At 40.1% G+C, this 19513-nt stretch overlaps 1 protein-coding gene across 5 annotated transcripts in view; it reads right to left on the bottom strand.

Moving 5' to 3' along the window:
• LOC117390650 (syntaxin-binding protein 5) overlaps positions 1 to 19513 on the bottom strand; it is a 53457-nt gene that overhangs the window by 19429 nt on the left and 14515 nt on the right. For all 5 annotated transcript variants that reach the window (XM_055231213.1, XM_055231214.1, XM_033988426.2 and 2 more), the window contains exons 4-15: positions 19147 to 19247; positions 18244 to 18378; positions 18109 to 18172; positions 17826 to 17909; positions 15999 to 16122; positions 14925 to 15003; positions 13577 to 13734; positions 6563 to 6635; positions 5044 to 5191; positions 795 to 862; positions 446 to 486; positions 118 to 338 (exon numbers count right to left, since the gene is read on the bottom strand). In XM_055231213.1, coding sequence (XP_055087188.1) covers positions 118 to 338; positions 446 to 486; positions 795 to 862; positions 5044 to 5191; positions 6563 to 6635; positions 13577 to 13734; positions 14925 to 15003; positions 15999 to 16122; positions 17826 to 17909; positions 18109 to 18172; positions 18244 to 18378; positions 19147 to 19247 — 1296 coding nt within the window. The remainder of the gene's footprint in view (positions 1 to 117; positions 339 to 445; positions 487 to 794; positions 863 to 5043; positions 5192 to 6562; positions 6636 to 13576; positions 13735 to 14924; positions 15004 to 15998; positions 16123 to 17825; positions 17910 to 18108; positions 18173 to 18243; positions 18379 to 19146; positions 19248 to 19513) is intronic.

Raw genomic sequence — 19513 nt, 5'->3', positions numbered from 1 at the left:
ACAGACCACAGTCTGTACGTCCCAGTCATATATAAAGTAGTATGACATCTTTGTTGTAAATCTAAACAGACTTATAACTAAATCTAGTATAAAGTTTAAATGATTTGAGCCCCTCACCTGTACTTCCTCTGTGGTCACTTCCTGTTTGCTGAACCTGTAAATGATCACATGAGCAGAGACCCCACCCACGCAGAGCAGCCGGCTGTCTGGACACCAGCTCAGAGTCTGGACAGCAAAAGGGTCATCGTCCACTGCGTCCACACTGCCCTTCTCCTCTTTCACACGAGCACGCTCAAACACTTTGGCAGTTTTCAGCTTGTACAAAACCTGCAGCATCACTACAACAAATAAATATTAGATAAGAACACATGGGAGCATGTCCGTGTGCCATGTGCATGTGTCCATGTGCCCGGGTACCTGTGTGCACATGTCCATATGTACTTACATGAGGAAGCATCCCAAAACTTTATGCTCCCGTCAGCGTGTCTGGTTTGAGAAATAAGATTAACAAATCTGTCAGAATCACCAAATAAATATATCTCCAACAAGAACGCGGTTTCATCAACGTCAGATTTTATGTTTATATTTTATATGCATCATATTTTACAAATATGATACACAAATGCAAACTAGAGAAGTTGAGGCAAGTTTTTTTTTTTTTGTATAGCACAATTGGTACACAGTTTAATTCAAAGTGCTCTAAAGAAAGATTAAAATCACAATTCAACAAATCAAAACAAATAATCATCATAACATTAAAAACATGTATGAACTTAACAGGAGTGGTGCCTCACCCTGTGATAATGATCTCTGGGTAGCTCTGACCCCCTTGTCCCCAGTTGCCTCCACTGATGGGCCACTCCTGCAAAAGAACAGCATAAAATACACACAACAGATTCATATGAGACAGATGCAGATGCCCCCAACAGACACTAAGGGGCCCCAAAATGTTAAAGTCAAATTAGGCCACGTGGACAGGAACGTGGACTTAGTTCCTTTTTAGCTTAAACTGGTCTCGCAAAATAGAAGTTGATCTTGTAGGTAACACAGAGCTCACCTCTATTTAAAAAACATTTTTATTTTTAATTTTTGTATTACCGTACTTGTTTTACCCTTGTGCATTTGAAGAGTTCATCTGTAAAAACAGATAAGTTTCCTGTGAGTTTCATCAGAGGCTTGTAGTTTCCTCTTGGTGTAGTCATGTTTTTAAAAGTCAGATGTAAGGCAAGGCAAGGCAAGTTGATTTGTATAGCATAATTCTTATACAAGTAATTCAAAGTGCTTTAAAGAATAAGAAAGACATTAAAATCACACAAATCAAAACATAAATAATCACAAATAATCATCATAAAATTAACATTAAAACAGAGGAGTGCAGAATAAAAACCTTTCAGTCATATGCACAGCTAAACAGAACTGTTTTGAGCCTGGATTTAAAAATTGCCAAAGTAGAGGCCTGTCTCACATCTTCAGGAAGATTGTTCCAGGATTTAGTTAACTAAAACTGGAACGCTGATGCTCCATGTTTAGTCCTGACTTTGGGCACCAGCAGGAGGTTGGTCCCTGAAGTCCTCAGAGTGTGAGATGGTTCATATGGTACTAACATGTCATAGATGTTCTTTGGTGGTAGGCCGTGGAGAGACTTGTACACAAGCAGAGCTGCTTTAAAGTTTGTTCTCTGAGCCACAGAAAGCCAGTGCGGAGACCTGAGCACAGGACTTACATGCTTGTACTTCCTGGTTCTAGTCATGACCCGAGCAGCAGTGTTCTGGATGTACTGCAGCTGTCTTAATGCTCGTTTGGAGAGGCCAGTGAGCAGGCCGTTACAGTAGTCTAACCTACTGGAGACAATGTCTGTGTAGACCCTCAGTCGTCCAGGTCTGATCCATAGCAAACAACGAAGTTAAATCTGTCAACTGGACAAATCTTGTAGGAGTGAAGATGTTTCGCTGCTCATCCAAGCTGCTTCTTCAGTTCTGGTCAGAATGCTGGTGGCCATGCACGGAGGACTGGGGTCCAGAGAAACTCTCCCGCCGGTGTTGGTACATCCTCTTATGGAGCAGCTGTTTAGTTTCTCCAATGTAACGCTCACTGCACTCTTCACTACACTGAATGGAGTAGACTACATTACTTTGTTTATGGCTCAGGGTTTTGTCCTTAGGGTGAACCAATTTTTGCCGTAAAGTGTTTGTAGGTTTGAAAAAGACAGGAATCTCATACTGTCTGAAGATTCTCTGAAGTTTTTCAGAAACACCCGCAGTGTAAGGGATGGTAATACCTCTCCTTCTAGGTTCAGATTCCCTGTTGTCCTGTTTTTTTAGCTCTCTTAGATCTATTGAAGGCCCATTTTGGATATCCACAAGCAGAGAGGGCTTTCTCCAACATGTGGAGCAACATGTGGACAAAGACAAAACCCCGAGCCATAAAGTAATGTAGTCTACTACATTCAGTGTAGTGAAGAGTGCAGTGAGCTTTACATTGGAGAAACTAAACAGCTGCTCCATAAGAGGATGTACCAACACCAGCGGGAGAGTTCCTCTGGACCCCAGTCCGCCGTTCATCTCCATCTTAAAGCCATTAACCACTCCTTTGAAGATAGTGAAGTTCAGATCTTAGCCAGAGAAAAGAAGTGGTTTGAGAGAGGAGTTTTTTTTTGTTAGGAAAGAGAATCCTTCCTTAAACAGAAATGGGGGCCTGAGACATAATCTCTCCCCCATCTACAACTCCATCCTCAGACCCAGAACAATGAGAACAATAGCAGGGTCACTAAGGGCTGAATAGGGTAGTTTCAGCCGGAACTGGAGACAATAGCGGTTTACAGTTTCAGGGTAGTTAGCCCCTCCCCTCAGATAGATTTAAAGGCAGTGGCCACCAGCATTCTGACCAGAAGCAGCTTGGATGAGCAGCTAAATGTCTTCACTCCTAAAAGATTTGTCCAGTTGACAGATTTAACTTCGTTCTTTGCTACTGGAGACAAATGCATGGATAAGACTCTTCAAGTTTGGTTTTACCTTGTAACCTTGTCACCTTGTTTTGCATACACACACTGATCTGTTGAATGCAGTGACAGAGTGAATCCACTGGTCAATATTCAGCTGCTGCAAGTGAGACATAGATCTGAGTATCATCTGCATAGTTGTTCAATGTCTATATGCTGCCATTAGGCCAGTTAATACCCAGCAATGTGTCCTATCACAACAGGGGCCCCAGGATTGACCCCTGGGGCACCCCAGAGGTGAGGGACATTTTATCTGAGACACATTTTCCAATTTCAACAAAGTACTCTCGGTTTTCTAGATAGGACTTCAACCTGTTAAATGCCATACCAGAGATGCCCACCCAGTCCTCTAGTCTCTGTAAGAGGATCCCATGATTGACAGTGTCAAAGGCAACACTCAGATCTAACAAGATCAAGACTGAAACTTTGCCTGCATCAGTGTTCAGGTGGATGTCATTTGTCACCTTGATAAGAGCAGTCTCAGTCCTGTGGTGGGGTCTTAAACCTGACTGGAAAACAACAAGGAGTTGTTCATTTGGAGAAAGTTAATAAGCTGTTGGTAAACAACTTTGAGGAATGGCAGATTTGAGATTGGTCGGTAATTGTTCAATAATGCGGCATCAAGACTGCTCTTCTTTAGAAGAGGCTTGATAATTACAGTTTTCAAATATCTTGGGAATGTGCCAGATTGAAATAACATTGACACTATGTGAGTGAGTGGTGATAAACTGCTGAGCACAGACTTTGGAAATTTAGTGTGTAACACATTGAGGCAGCGTGTAGATTAACTCAATTACAGGTGCAAAAGTGAGTCAGCTCCAAGTGTCTAGGTGGCTGTTGGGTTGTTATTTGCGTCGTGGAATTGATTGTGTTTTTAATGCCCTGAACCTTGTCATTAAAAGAATACTGCAAACTTATTGCACTTAGATGCGGAAATTAATTTTAACGGCAGCAGAGCTCGAGGGTTTGTTAATCTGTTTGCTGTTGCAAACAAGACATGAGAGTTGTTAATGCAACTTCCAGTAAGGTCAGAAAAATACCTCTCCTTTGTTCTACATAAAGTGTGGTTGTACATCTTTTCTGTGTATATCTCATAATGAACATGAGCTCTGACTTGCCCCATTCCAGCTTGGCCTTCCAACACCCTTTTCTGTTCCCTGACCGAGTCATCGTTTCTCCATGACGCTTTCTGCTTATCTTTAACCATTTTAACCTTCATCTGGGCAATGGTGTCCAGAACATTCAAAACACTCGAAGTCACAGAGTTGAACAAATTAGAACATGAGGCATTTTCAAAGAGCATCATTTCCATGAACACTGCACCTGTGTTATCATTTATGTGTATCAGTCGAACAACTGCAGGACCAGCCGCTGGTTTGGGAATAACAGACAGGTCAAAGAAGACACAGAAATAATCAAACCGAGCAACATCCAACACATTGACATTTGAAATATTTACTCCCTTTGTAATGAGCAGGTCCAGAATGTGCCCTCTGCTGTGGGTGGGCTCGCTGACATACTGAGTCAGACCAACGGTTTTAAGGACAGAACTGAGCTCTTTATCTTTTGTGTCAAACACATCATCCACATGTACATTAAAATCACCTGTAATGGCTAAACCATCAAAGTCAGTGTATACGACTCAAAGCATCTCAGTAAAATCATCAATAAAACTCAGACAGTGCTGGGGAGGTTTGTATATGACTAAGTAGAGTACCCCAAATGACAACATATGACTGACCAGATGCACACACACCTCCACCTCCTTTTTGTTTAATAATGTCAGAATAATCCCTGTATAATTCTTGATAAAATCCACTTTACCTTTCTAGTCATGATCATCTTTGTAGAAGATCTGACATGTGTTTTTGCTTTGGAATTATTTATTCTTAATGGTTTTCAGAACACAGAAAAAACAAACAGCTTAATAAAAGTTGATCTTGAAATATATAAGATTAAATGATTTGATTCTATTTGAACTGGACTGAAACTGCACTCCCCTGATGATAACATGAGCTTAAACACGATGCGTTCAGGGACCTCACCCTCTTGCTGTAGCCCTGCCTCTTCTGTCTGGTGCCCACAGAGTAAAGTGCTGGGATGAGTTCGGCCGGACAGTCAACGAAGTACTCACAGCAGGTGACCGGAGACTCGTGAACACTGAATGGGTACGGGCTCTCGAAGGACGGGTACCTGAACAAGGGAGATGTGAGGAAGAACTATAATATGTTTAAAGAAATAACACAGCACACACAGAAAGGAGGTGTAGCCAATTGACCTTATTCTGGTTAGTGTATATGGTTAGTTGCATATACTTTTTACGTATATGCAACTAACCACAATTTCTTTGTAGTAGCACTTCTGGTTAAGTGGAAATCCCGTTCCTTTCAATGGAGAATTTGGGAAAAGTTTCAGCACTAAAATATTATATGAAATTGGTTGATTTGTGTCAAATGTTCAATGTTTATGTGCAACAACAAATCAATACTGCACCGATTCTCTGGGAAGCTTTAAAACTGCTCTGCCCCTATAGAACCTATTTACTGTCAAGATCGGCAGCTCCATACAAAATAATACAACCCAAATGACGATGGCAGCACCCACGGCAACTTCCGCAATAAGGTGAATAGAAAACACTGCATTACTTTAAATTAGATAGACTAGCATTAGCATTAGCATTAGCATTATGGGTTAGAACCTGTCTGAATCCAGTCTGAAGTTACAGAAGCATGTTTAGCTCTTGTCATAGTGTTCTCTTTATGAAGCATGACTTTAAACACATTTGAATTGCTAATTGCCCTTGGATCGATGCATCCGAGTCACATACACAGACCTACACAACGTAATGAGACCACATCTACATTGACCAGCTACAGGGACTCCATCAGGGTTTATTCAGATTTTTACACTGTTTGATTTAAGATTTTGAGTTTATATTTCATAAACATGATGTATCTGTGTCCCCAGATATGAGGTAAACATAGTGAAGGTACTTTGTTAAAATAACTTTATAAAACTAAACTCTCTGTAGAGACCACTGACTGTGTAATGAAGGCAGTGTGACGTCACCCACACCAATCAGCTCCAAATGAAGCTCACTGAAGTTAGCAGTTATAGGGGACAATCTGGAGCAGAGTCTCAACTGTGTAACCAAAAAGCCAATTCAGAGCAAGGCTGTTGAAGGTAATGCCCCTTCAACGAACACTGCCGGTTTAGCAGAGTGTGGATGCTTAGCAACACTGTCAATAAAACCTGTTGCTAACGCTAGCAGGACAGACCTTGGGGAAAAAAGGTGCCAGATTTGTCTGTTATTAATGTTCATATCTTGATTTACAGACACAATAGTGAAATAAAAACCCTAGGATCATGTAGAGCGGGTTAATATGAACATTTAAGACCAAAATGAGCAGTCTGACAGCAGCAGTTACAGAGAGGTTTTTCAATAGAAAGTGAATTGGAGTCGATGGAGCCGGATGCGCGCCCATGATCACTTCCTGTCTGGAACGTGGTAGCTAGCAGGTTTGCCATGTCCATTTATATATACAGTCAATGGTAGAGACTTACCCAATCTGTCCCAGGTCTATAACGACGAGATCCTTCTCCAACAGGACGACCACAGCGTACGGCTCCTGGAAATCTGAATTATAAAATAAATTAAAACTGCAAGCAGTGATAAAGGCCCTCGCCACCCCTTGCGACTGCGGGGTACACGCTACCGTTAACATCCTGCGTTTCGTTCCCGCTTACATCGCTCCTCCCCCCAAAATCAGCGACTGAGTGATACTACCCCATTCATTCCAATGAGACCATTTATGACATTGTCACACCTGAACGGTTGGAAATAGAGGTATGTCTTCAAATAGAGGTATGTGTACCAAATTTCAATGGTCTATGACACAGTAATTATTTTTCATCCTTGTTGACCAAAACCCATGTATTTCTATGAGAAATGTCAGACGATGCCATGGCAACACCTTTAAAAATAGAGGTATGGTGTCTTTGACTTTTTTGTTCAGTATTGGAATAGGGATGTTCATGCCAAATTTCAAATGTTTGTGACAAAGTAATTTTTTTACGTGCCATTTAAAAATTTCAAGGGGGCGATGTGGAGCAATGTAATATTTGATATGTGTAAATTGCATATCTATTCACTCAGATCAAGATTTTGAACAAAATGTATATTAATGCCGGTAAATAGGAAACTGCATGTTTGAGCTACGGGACATTTAAAACTTCAAAAAATTTATTTTCTTTGCAGGCTGGCCACACCCACCTTTTATAACTTAGAAAATTTCAAAAGAGTTCCCTATAATCCCACATGGGTCTAGTAAATTGTGACCATTTTGCAAGTTTCTTCAATGAAAATCCACAGCATGAAAAATCCAAATGTTAGTTAAAATTTGGAAAAAATGGGGTTCCGCCCACAATGGCCGACTTCCTGTAGGGTTTAGGGTGGGGTCATAATATAATTTTTTACTTGTCTTGACATGTTCTATGTTTGTACCAAATTTCATTTGCCTACGATGAAAAAGGTCTCTCATTGACGTAATGCATTTCAAATTTTGTGGTGGCGCTATTGAGTCATTTTGATACATTAATTTTTTTGAATATCAAAATAATACATTTTTCACCAACCTTGAATTTTGGGTCCAATAAAATTGACTTTTCGTTAACGTTCAGGGGGTCAAAAATGACTTCAATTTGAAGAGGGCGCTAGAGAGCCATTTTGTGAGAGAGTGCCTTGATTTGCATATCATTGTGTTCAGCTCACAAATGTGCATAAATGCTGTATTAGCGTTTTCCCAACAAAAAATGTGTGAAAGAGAAATATTTTATTGAAATTTTCCAAAATTTGCGATTTTGTTGAAAATTCACCATGACCACACCCAAAGTCATAATCAAAATGTAACTGATAATCTTTAATCACACATGGGTTTAAAGGGATTTGGCCAAATTTGAAGTGTTTGTGATGAAAACTGTGCGAGAAAATGTCCTGAATGCGAGGGTATGCACTTTTGTCATTCACGGGTTTGATCCAATATGGCCGACTTCCTGTACATTTTAGGGCGGGGCCATAATATCATTTTTGTCATGTCTCGACATGTACTATTTTTTTATGTGAGTTTCAGATTTTTACGTTGACGTTTTTCCGAGTCGGGCTCCCATTGGCCCCATGAAAATCAAAGTTTGAGGGGGCGCTACTGAGTTGTCTTTCGTTATTTTTTCTTGGGGTCTTTTGTGACAATTAGAGCTCGTCGAGTTCTAATTTTTTTTTTGTCGGGGCGTGTTTACTACTTCATTACTGTCACACTGACAACAGCGCTCTAGGCTTGTGTACCAGTATGATAGCCACAGGGAAGTGAAAGTGATTGCTTCATCTACTTCCAGAGTCGACGGAGTTCAGAAGTGACAGAGAATGAAGAATTCAATGGATTTAGTGATTTGGAGGAAGATCGAGAGTAAACTTGTTTGCTTGATTTTTATGCTTTAGTTATCTGATTAACTGTTAATATCTTACATTAACATACCAGACATGTATTCAGTACTGTCTATGCTTCATGTAGCTGAATAAATATAAATGTGTTACGTTAGCGTGCTGTACTGCCATTCAGCCTGTTGTTCTCACTATAGCTTGCATTTAAAGATAAAATACCTGTTCTTGGTCTCAAATTTTGTAAAATAAGATTCCCTAAAAAAAGCAACTTACAGACTTATAGTTCATTACTATGCATTTTTTGCCTGCTGCGATTTATACTCCGGAGCAACTTATAGTCCGGAAAATACGTGTATGTATGCAGTTAACTATACATCAGTCTATACACTCAGCTGAAGGATTATTAGGAACACCATACTAATACGGTGTTTGACCCCATTTCGCCTTCAGAACTGCCTTTATTCTACGTAGCATTGATTCAACAGGGTGCTGAAAGCATTCTTTAGAAATGTTGGCCCATATTGATAGGATAGCATCTTGCAGTTGGAGATTTGTGGGATGCACATCCAGGGAACGAAGCTCCTGTTCCACCACATCCCAAAGATGCTCTATCGGGTTGAGATCTGGTGACTGTGGGGGCCATTGTAGTACAGTGAACTCATTGTTATGTTCAAGAAACCAATTTGAAATTATTCGAGCTTTATGACATGGTGCATTATCCTGCTGGAAGTAGCAAACAGAGGATGGGTACATGGTGGTTATGAAGGGATGGACATGGTCAGAAACAATGTTCCGGTAGCCCGTGGCGTTTAAATGATGCCCAATTGGCACTAAGGGACCTAAAGTATGCCAAGAAAACATCCCCCACAGCATTACACCACCACCACCAGCCCGCACAGTGGTAACAAGGCATGATGGATCCATGTTCTCATTCTGTTTACACCAAATTCTGACTCTACTATTTGAATGTCTCAACAGAAATCGAGACTCATCAGACCAGGCAACATTTTTCCAGTCTTCAACTGTCCAATTTTTTTGAGCTCGTGCAAATTGTAGCCTCTTTTTCTTATTTGTAGTGGAGATGAGTGGTACCCGGTGGGGTCTTCTGCTGTTGTAGCCCTCAAGGTTGTGCATGTTGTGGCTTCACAAATGCTTTACTGCATTCCTCGATTGTTTCAGTCAACGTTTCTCTTCTATCAGCTTGAATCACTCGGCCCATTCTCCTCTGACCTCTAGTATCGACAAGGCATTTTCGCCCACAGGACTGCCGCATACTGGATGTTTTTCCCTTTTCACACCATTCTTTGTAAACCCTAGAAATGGTTGTGCATGAAAATCCCAGTAACTGAGCAGATTGTGAAATACTCAGACCTTTCTTTCCCATTCTGACATTCAGTTTGGAGTTCAGGAGATTGTCTTGACCAGGACCACACCCCTAAATGCATTGAAGCAACTGCCATGTGATTGATTGATTAGATAATTGCATTAAGGAGAAATTGAATTCTTTAGGTGAGTGTATATCTACAATGGATATAAAAAGTCTATACATCCCTATTCAAATGCCAGGTTTTTGTCATGTAAAAAAAATACATCAAGATAAAATAATTTCACAACTTTTTCCACTTTTCATGTGACCTGTACAATGCAATTGAAAAACAAACAGAAATCTTTAAAAGGGAAAAATATCAAATAAAAAAAACTTAAAATAACCTGGTTGCATAAATATGCACACCCTTAAACTAATACTTTGTTGCAGCACCTTTGGCTTTTATTACACCAATCAGTCTTTTTGGGTAGGAGCCTATCAGCGTGGCACATCCTGATGTGGGAATATTTGCCTACTCTTCTTTGCTCCAAATCTGACAGATTGCGAGGGCATCTCCTGTGCACAGTCCGCTTCAGATCACCCCACAGGTATTCGATGGGATTCATGGCGGGACTCTGGCTGGGCCATTCCAAAATCTCAATCTTATTCCGGTGAAGCCATTCTTTTGTTGATTTAGATGTGTGGCTTTGGGTCATTGTGTTGAAAGATGAAGTTCCTCTTCATCTTCAGCTTTCTAACAGAAGGTCGAAGGTTTTGGAACTGTTCATAATTCCCTCCACCCTGACTAAGGCTCCACTTCCAGTTGCAGAAAAACAGCCCCAAAGCATGATGCTGCCACCATCATGCTTCACTGTAGGTATGGTGTTATTTTGGTGATGAGCAGTGTTGTTTTTACGCCAAATATACCTTTTGGAATTATGTCCAAATATTTCAAACTTGGTTTCATCAGACCATAACACATTTTCCCACATGCGTTTCAGATGTCTTTTTGTAAAATTAAGCTGGGCTTGGATGTTTTTCTTTGTAAGATAAGTTTTGCCACCTTACCCCATAGCCCAGACATATGAAGAAGATGGGAGATTTTGTCACATGTACTACACAGCCAGTGCTTGCCAGAAATTTCTGCAGCTCCTTCAGTGATACCGTCAGCCTCTTGGCAGCCTCCCCTGACTAGTTTTCTTCTCGTCTTATCATCAACTTTGGACGGACATCCTGTTCTTGGTAATGTCACTGTTGTGCCATATTTTCTCCACTTGATGATGACTGTCTTCGCTGTGTTCCATGGTATATTTAATTCCTTGGAAATTCTTTTGTAGCCTTCACCTGACTGATATCTTTGAATAATGAGATCCCTCTGATGCTTTGGAAGCTCTCTGCGGACCATGGCTTGTGCTGGAAGACGTGGCTACAAAAATGTCAGGAAAAGCCTACTAGAACAGCTGACCTTTATTTGGTGTTGATCAGAGGCACTTTAATTGGTGACAGGTGTGTGCTGACTAGGGATGGGACGATATTAAATTTTAGACTCACAATTATCGTGGCCAAAATAATCGTGATTAACGATATTATCGCGATAATTATTAACTTGTTAACGTTCCGACGGCCCGGGCCAACTTTACAACTTTACAGCAATGTACATACAATTACACATACACTGCGTCACCCACACAAACAATCTGCACATCAAATGAAAGCTGCGGCGCTCGTCTTTCTGGATATGCAAACCATTTTCAACTGCAATCACCACAGTGCTGAGTGCTGACAGGAAAGACGTTTTTACAGAAAAGTCACAAAGTGTGAATCTGGACTTCACTTACCATTGAGTGCTCTGGTTCTGTCAAACATCAACATATTCACACAAAGTTGGTCTCATTTGTTCCGTAAAGGTCCGGAGAATATAATCCAGTCAAGAAATTATGTCCACAAAATAAGATCCTCCATGTCCAATCTGCTGCAGGAAAGTTCTCCAAATATGAAATCTGCTCCGTCACTTCTTTGCCTTTCTTTTGTCGATTTCAGGCATAATAAACGTCTGACAGCACCAACTTTGTTCCCCAGTGCTAAACACATGTGTCAGCTTGTGATTGACACCAGTGTTGGCCAATAAGGTGGGGGTTGTGGGTTACTGAGGCCGCAGACAGCGAATCAGAGCTACAGATGACTGAAAGTCATCTGTAGCTGAACAGTGGACTCAGGAGTAAAGGACCTTATTTTTTGATGGATTGGATGCTGTTCTCGATCGGTAAGCGTGGTTTATTCTGCTATTGACTTAATTGTCGTTTGCTTTGCTTCTGTGCACATAGTGCGCATTCGGACCATGCACTCTGGCACACTTGTGTTCAGCTGTATGAATTAGATTTGATTTGTCTATTGTTTAAAAGGTGTTGTTTTATTCTGCAGTTTGCATTATTGTAGGTAAAAATATAAGATGTGCACACATTAGTGTCTCATCTGTGCGCACGGGTGAGAGGTGCACTGGTACGTTCCTGTGGAGAGTTACGGATCAGACTTTGTTTATTGTTGATATCTGACAGAATATAGTTCAGACAGAGATAAGCACAGAAGCTACAAGTGTCATTGCTATGTCAGAGTGGGCAAACACAACAAACTAACATCTAAACGTTGTATTGGAACTGGAAACATGAGGCAGTGTGGTGCCATAAAGGCGATTATAATTGTGCGCGATGATCGCGATTATTAAAAAATGCCACGAACGATTAATTGCAGACCTTATTTATCGCGATTAACGATATTATCGTATATCGTCCCATCCCTAGTGCTGACTCCAGTTTAACATGAGTTTGAATGTAATCGGTTAAATCTGACCACAGCCCCAGTTATAAAAGGGTGTGCACACTTACGCAACATTATCTCAGTTTTTTATTTTTACTTCACCTCCCTGAAAGGTTTCTGTTTGTTTTTCAATTGCATTGTACAGGTTATAGGTCATATGAAAAGTGGAAAACGTTGTGAAATTATTTATCTTGATGATAAAAACCTGGCATTTGAATAGGGGTGTGTAGACTTTTTATATCCACTGTATATATGTATTTATGTGAGCTTTTTCTCAATAGTACATATGTATTATATATGTTTCAATTTAATTAAGCTTAAAGGTCCATATGACTTTATTTTCTGATCTCTGTTCTAATGTTGTTTCCTCACCACCAACAGACCTGGAGTTGTTTCATTCACACATGTTTAACACACAAACCCTGCATATTTAGGCTGAGTTCTTCTTTCAAACTGAAAACACTCTGTTCCATCTTGTGATTTCATGTGGTAATACAGGAAGTGCTCCACTGTCTTTTTAACGTCCATACACCTTCACTAGAATAATTTGGAGCATTTCAGTCCTGGAATTGCCAGTCTCTACTGAACTAAAAGTAAAAGGAAGCGTTAACATAACTACCACTTCATGACATCACAAGGTGGAGCAGAGCATTTTGAGCTTTGGAGATGTCCACTGACTAATAATAAAGGGTTACTCAAAGATGTGTGAATGAAAGAAAACATAACTCCAGGTATGTTTTTGAGGAGGTAACAACATTATAAATATGGCTTAAAGCTCAGAAGTCAGTTTTGTGTGTTACAAGACGTTTAAAACCACTGTCCTACTTGCATATTAGTGTCTTAAGTGAGTTTTAAGTGCATTTTAAGTGTTTCCAGTGTGTTTTAAGTATGTATTTAGTATGTCTTAAGCATGTTTTTAAGTATGTTTTTAAGTGTCATTAGTGTGTTTATAAGTGTGCTTTAAGTGTTTTTAGTTCATTTTTAAGTGTGCTTATAACTGTGTTTTAAGTGTACTGAGTCTCACCATTGGGATAAGGAGTTTCGCAGAGTGTGAGGAAGTCCACTATGGCAGTGTCCATCTCCAGGACTGCGGTGCTTTTGCCATGCATCACTGTCAGACAATCTCGTCTCCTGCCCACAGTCTCAAAGGACAGACCCCCCGAGAGGATCATGAAGGGGTCACTGAGGGAGGTCAAACAACAAAACATAAGCAACAGCAAACAAAACATGAACAGCAAACGACACGCAAACGTGAACAACAAACGACATACAAACATGAACAAATGACACACAAACATGAACAACAAATGACATATGAACAAACAACCAGTCTCAGGATCCGTCTCTAACTCAGTGACTTTAACGTCTCGGTGACTTTACCGTCTTGGTAACTTTAACGTTTCTGTAACTCTTTGATTCGTCTCAAACACAAACTCACTGTTGTTTATTTATAGAGCTCAGTTTCCCTCTAAAACAAGAGCTTTGAGGTCACAGGGTAAATACACAGGAAACACAGGAAGCTCCAAGAGGAGAGGAGGATGGGAGGGGAGAAGGGGAGGGGAGGAGGAGGATGAGAGGGGAGAAGGAGAGGGAAGGGGAGGAGCGGAGAGGAGGGGAGAGGTGGAGGTGGATGGAAGGGGAGAGGAGGAGGAAGGAGGAGGATGAGAGGGGAAAAGAGGGGATAGGAAAGGGAAAGGAGGGGAGGTGGATGGGAGGAGGATGGGAGGGGAAAGAAGAGGAGGAGGATAGAAGGGGCACATCAGAGCTGGACAATATTGGAAAATTCTATATATAGAAATTTGCTGGAATATTGAGGTCAGACTGTCACTGAACATCATTTATAATGTGAACTATTTTATTAAAGTGGAACTAAACAAACACATTTCAAAAAGAGCTGCTAAACTGGGTGAAGCCAGGAGGACTAAAGGGAAGAGGAGGGGCGGAACCTGGAGGACTAAAGGGGGGAGTGAAATGAGAGGAGGGGCGGAGTATGGAGGACTAAAGGGGATAGTTAGGGGGGAGGAGAGGCAGAGTCTGGAGAACTAAAGGGGAGAGTGAGGGGGTCGGAGTCTGGAGGACTAAAGGGGCGAGTGAGGGGGGAGGAGGGATGGGGTCTGGAGGACTAAAGGGGGGAGGAGGGTAGGGGCCATTGTGATTGGTCTAAAAGGCACACACACTTCAAACTGCAGTGGTCACTGGGGGCAGCACACTACGTTTAGCAAATTCACACGTGTAACAATAAAACTAGGGATGTATCTACCCACCTTTCTAATGGAGACACAGGGAGGGCATCTGACACACACATAATAAACCTGATAAACTGCAGCCTTTGTCCTGATTACTGTTTTTACATCTCACATCACTGTACTCACCCGGCTCTCGTGGTCTTGTATTCCACTTTGAGGATGGGTCGGCATGGCTCTGGCTTCTTTCCATCTTTGGGCTGTTTTCCTACAGCACAAACACACTCATCATTAGAGTCTCTATTAACTCTGCAAATATTCAACCAATACCAGACTTTATTTAAAGCAGATATACTATGCAAAATTGACTTCTTTTGAGCTTTAAACCATGTTATAATGTAGTTCCCTCATCAAAATCAGACCTGGAGTTGTGTTTGTTATCTGGGGTCAAATGAAAGAAGCATCAAACAAATGCCAAGGTGCCAAAAGCAGGTCTAAAAGGCAAAATAAAGTACCAGATGTCCACAAATAAAAACTAAATATAAACTAAACTAAATACAAATCAATGCACAAAGAACTAAGACTGAAAACAGCATTTATTTAGTTAACACAAACATAAAAAAAGACAAAACTGATCCAGATGTTTATGGAGCTGTTACTTATCTCTCAGGTAACAACAAAACGACTTTGTGTAAATAAAAGTTCAAACATTCTGAGATTTTCTGGGCCAAATATGACAAGTCTCTTATTACATCAGTTTATATGTTCAACAGGATACTGACTGGACAGATATTTGGAAGTCAATATCGATACTAGAATCAGATCAGTGTGCCCCTCATTATGATAATTTCTAGTTCATGTTTTGAGGTTCATGTTTTAAGATTCATGTTTTAAAAGTGTAGATTTGAACTGTTCTTCAATTACAAGACAAAAGTAAAGCAAATTTCATTCATGAGGAAAATAAATTAGATTTTTCCTTTGACAGATACAGAGCCACTAGAATGTCAGAAAAAGTAACTCATGAGAGTTTAGATCTAGAGAAACATTATGTCACTTTTAGACAAATATTACATCACATTTAGACTTTTAACTGCTGCAAACTTTAAGTTCTTTAGAAGTCACAGCTATACAGCCAGAGTTCTACAGTCACAGCAAAAATATGAAATAAAGTAAATTAAAAATGCAGAGATCAAAACTGAACTGGACCAAACGATTTCCTTAATGAAATGTCACAGTCTCAGTGTGATGTAACATCTGTCTCACCGTGTGGGGTGATGACCTGCGCGGGTTTGGCCGGCGCTCGGATGTTCCATGTGGTCAGAGTCCCATCAGAATGACTGCACATGAATTGCTTCCCCTCATGATGCCACGCCACAGAGTGGATGGCCTAAAACACAACACACAGAATGAATAAACACACACACAGACAATGGATGGTCTAAACACAAAACACACAACATAGAGAGTGGATAAACACACAACACAGAGTGAATAAACACACACACACACACACAGAGTGGATGGTCTAAAACACAACACACAGAGAGTGGATGGTCTACACAACACACAGAGAGTGGATGGTCTACACACAACACACACACAATGGATGGACTAAACACAACACACACAACCAAAGAGTGAATAAACACACACACACACACACAGAGTGGATGGCCTAAACACAACACACACAATGCACAGTGGATGGACTAAAGACAACATACACAGAGTGAATAAACACACACACAGAGTGGATGGACTAAACACAACACAGAGAGTGAATAAACACACAACAGAGTGGATGGACTAAACACACCACACACAATGCAAAGAGTGAATAAACACACACACACACACACACACAGTGGATGGACTAAACACAACACACACACAACACAGAGAGTGAATAAACACACACACACACACAGAGTGGATGTACTAAGCATAAGAGAGAGAGAGCACACAGAGTGAATGACCTAAAAACAGCACACATAGAAGATAAAAAGAAATAATGGCATTTAAGAGAATTACATGAATATTTAGAGAAAACATGTAGAATATTACTTGCATCCATTGAGTGGAGATTTGTTTCATTTAAAATTTAAATTTAAAATATAGTTTTGTTGAGGTTTGTGTACTGGTGCATGTCTAAAAGTTTAACACCTGCAAAAGCAACAGGACGTTACAATTACATATGTTTGTATACTCTTAACAGAACATTACAATTACATGTTTGTATACTCTCAACTGGACATTACAATTACATATGTTTGTATACTCTCAACTGGACATTACAATTACATATGTTTATTATACTCTCAACAGGACATTACAATTACAAATATTTGTACATAATGTCCTGTTGAGAGTATACAAACATCTGTTAAAGATGTTGGCTGAAATTACCAAATGCTGCTTATGTCCGAATGCTGCTCTTCAAATGTTTCTGTTTATAGGCTTCATTTTGAGAACTTCTCACCATACAAAAGATAGAATATTTAGTTTGGATTTTTTATTTGCTAGGTAAACAGTGTGCTTATTATGGGCAAACTGATCCAGATTTTTCCTGTAACTAATGTCGATACTTTGGCTTTAAGTCTCTGCCGATCCACGAGATCAACTCAGAGACTCAAAAATGATTTAAACAGCGTTTTGTCAAAATTATCCAAATGTGTTTTGTCTTATTTATTATCTTATTACTTATATTAAGTAAAGTTAGAACAGATTTGAAAACTATTACGAAGTGTTTTGTGCCAACATTATTCACTAAAGTGTTCAGCGACCAGCGTCAACTGGGCCAATAGCTGATACCAGTTTCGTATCGGTGCAGTCCTCCTTTTTATTTTTTCATTACTGTGAAACCCAAGGAGAATAAAACACATTTAAAACTAGGGCCATGGAGGAACAGAGAAGTTCAGATGTTCCCCTGATGTTTACCTTGTTGTTTACCTCGTCATACTTGCTTACATGGTCATACTTGTTTACCTCATTTACTTCGTCATTCTTGTTTTCCTCATTGTTTACTTCATCATACTTGGTTACCTCATTGTTTATGTCGTCATAGTTGTTTACGTCATCATAGTTGTTTACCTCGTCGTAGTTGTAGCGATAGTCGGCTTTTTTAGACTTCAGATCCCACAGCACAACGACCCCACATTCAAATCCAATCAGCAACTGGACCAAAGACAGATTACAAGAGAGGATTTAAGACACATTAAAGTGTCTTTATGATTATTATAATGTGTCTTTATGATTATTATAATATAGAGCCAGATCTGATGTGTTATTAGAATTATAATGTGTAAAGTCAAATCTAATGTGTTATTGCAATTATGACAATGTGTAGAGCCATATCTGTTCCAGAGACGTTTACCTTTCCTTCATCCATGGGGTTGTCACTGATGTGGACGACAGGCCCTGGATGCGTCTTGGTGGATCTAGAAAAGTACAGAAAGAGAAAAAATAAAAATGAAAATGAATGATTTTTTCCATTAAAATTCTCCCTCACAGTTCGATGGCTTTGTTCCACATGATGACGTAGCCTGAGAGTGTGAAGGACTCCACATTCACAATGTGAATGTTTCCTCTCTCTGTCCCGATGTATAGCCACTTACTCTGGAACGGCAGGTGGCAGTATGTGATTCTACAGGAGGAGAGAAGGGACAATTTTAGCATAAATAAAACACATTTTTAAATATCTTCAATAAGGTTCAGTTCAAAGTATACTTTATTGTCAATTCACTATGCAACAGACATTACACATACGACTGAAATTGCACCGGACCCCAAATGTGCAATTTAACTAAAAACTCTCTCACACACATACGCCCGCACACTTGCACACACTCATGACATAAAGTGTACAAATGCATCAACAGTAAATAGACGTGAACAAACAGGCAAACATATACAAGTGGACAAACAGGCAAGCATATACAAGAAGGAAGCGTAAGGTAGATAATGTAAAGATGTCATCCATGTACAGCAAAAGAAAATGATGAAAGAAGATGGAGCTCTGGCCCTTTAAGTCAAACATGTTACAGCTGTAGTTGGTAGTAAAGGAAAGCTAATGCTAATGTGCTAACAACAACAATGCCGCAAAGCTAACCACAGAGCTAAAGTGACTCAAATCTTCTGATGTGTGTTTCTAAAAAGATGTAACACAAAGGCTTATCCCTGCTTCACTGAGGAAGACAAACACTGTAAACTAGACAGAGGCAGGTGAATTTAAAGGGACAGAAACACTGTTAAAAGGGCATTATACTCTGGGGAAAACATGGTTATTAAGGCCATTTAAAATCGATTGTTGAGAATTTGGAATCGATCCAGAGTCATTAAGAGAAAGAGAGAGAGGGAGGGGTAACGTTGTATAACTAATACACACAATATTCCATGTCATTTAATTGTGAACCTTTCTCTGTTGAACTTGAGCGAGTGCAGCACAGCCGGGATCTTCTGCCTGAGGTTCCACAGATGAAGACTGTCATCAGCTAAGGCACTCACCAGCGCCCCCTATGGACCACACGAATAAGAGCATGGAGCAAACATTAGTCTAATGGTAATTTCAGTCTAACACTTCCCAAAAGCCAGAGATTAAAACGGCACCAGGACTGAAAGAGACTGGAGAGAAACACTTTGTGCAAAAGGCAACAAAATACATCTGAGGTATTTGTGACAACAGCTTGCGCTGCAGACACATAAAGCTCAGTTTGGTTTCATTGAATCTTAAAATGCTTTGTGTATTCCTGGTTTGAATAATTAAATATAAACTGTTTTAG

The sequence above is a fragment of the Periophthalmus magnuspinnatus genome, chromosome 22 (genome assembly GCF_009829125.3).
Source record: "Periophthalmus magnuspinnatus isolate fPerMag1 chromosome 22, fPerMag1.2.pri, whole genome shotgun sequence".
Lineage (NCBI taxonomy): Eukaryota > Metazoa > Chordata > Actinopteri > Gobiiformes > Gobiidae > Periophthalmus > Periophthalmus magnuspinnatus.
The sequence above is the reverse complement of the archived record's forward strand: the minus strand, read 5'-3'. Positions and strand labels throughout refer to the sequence as shown.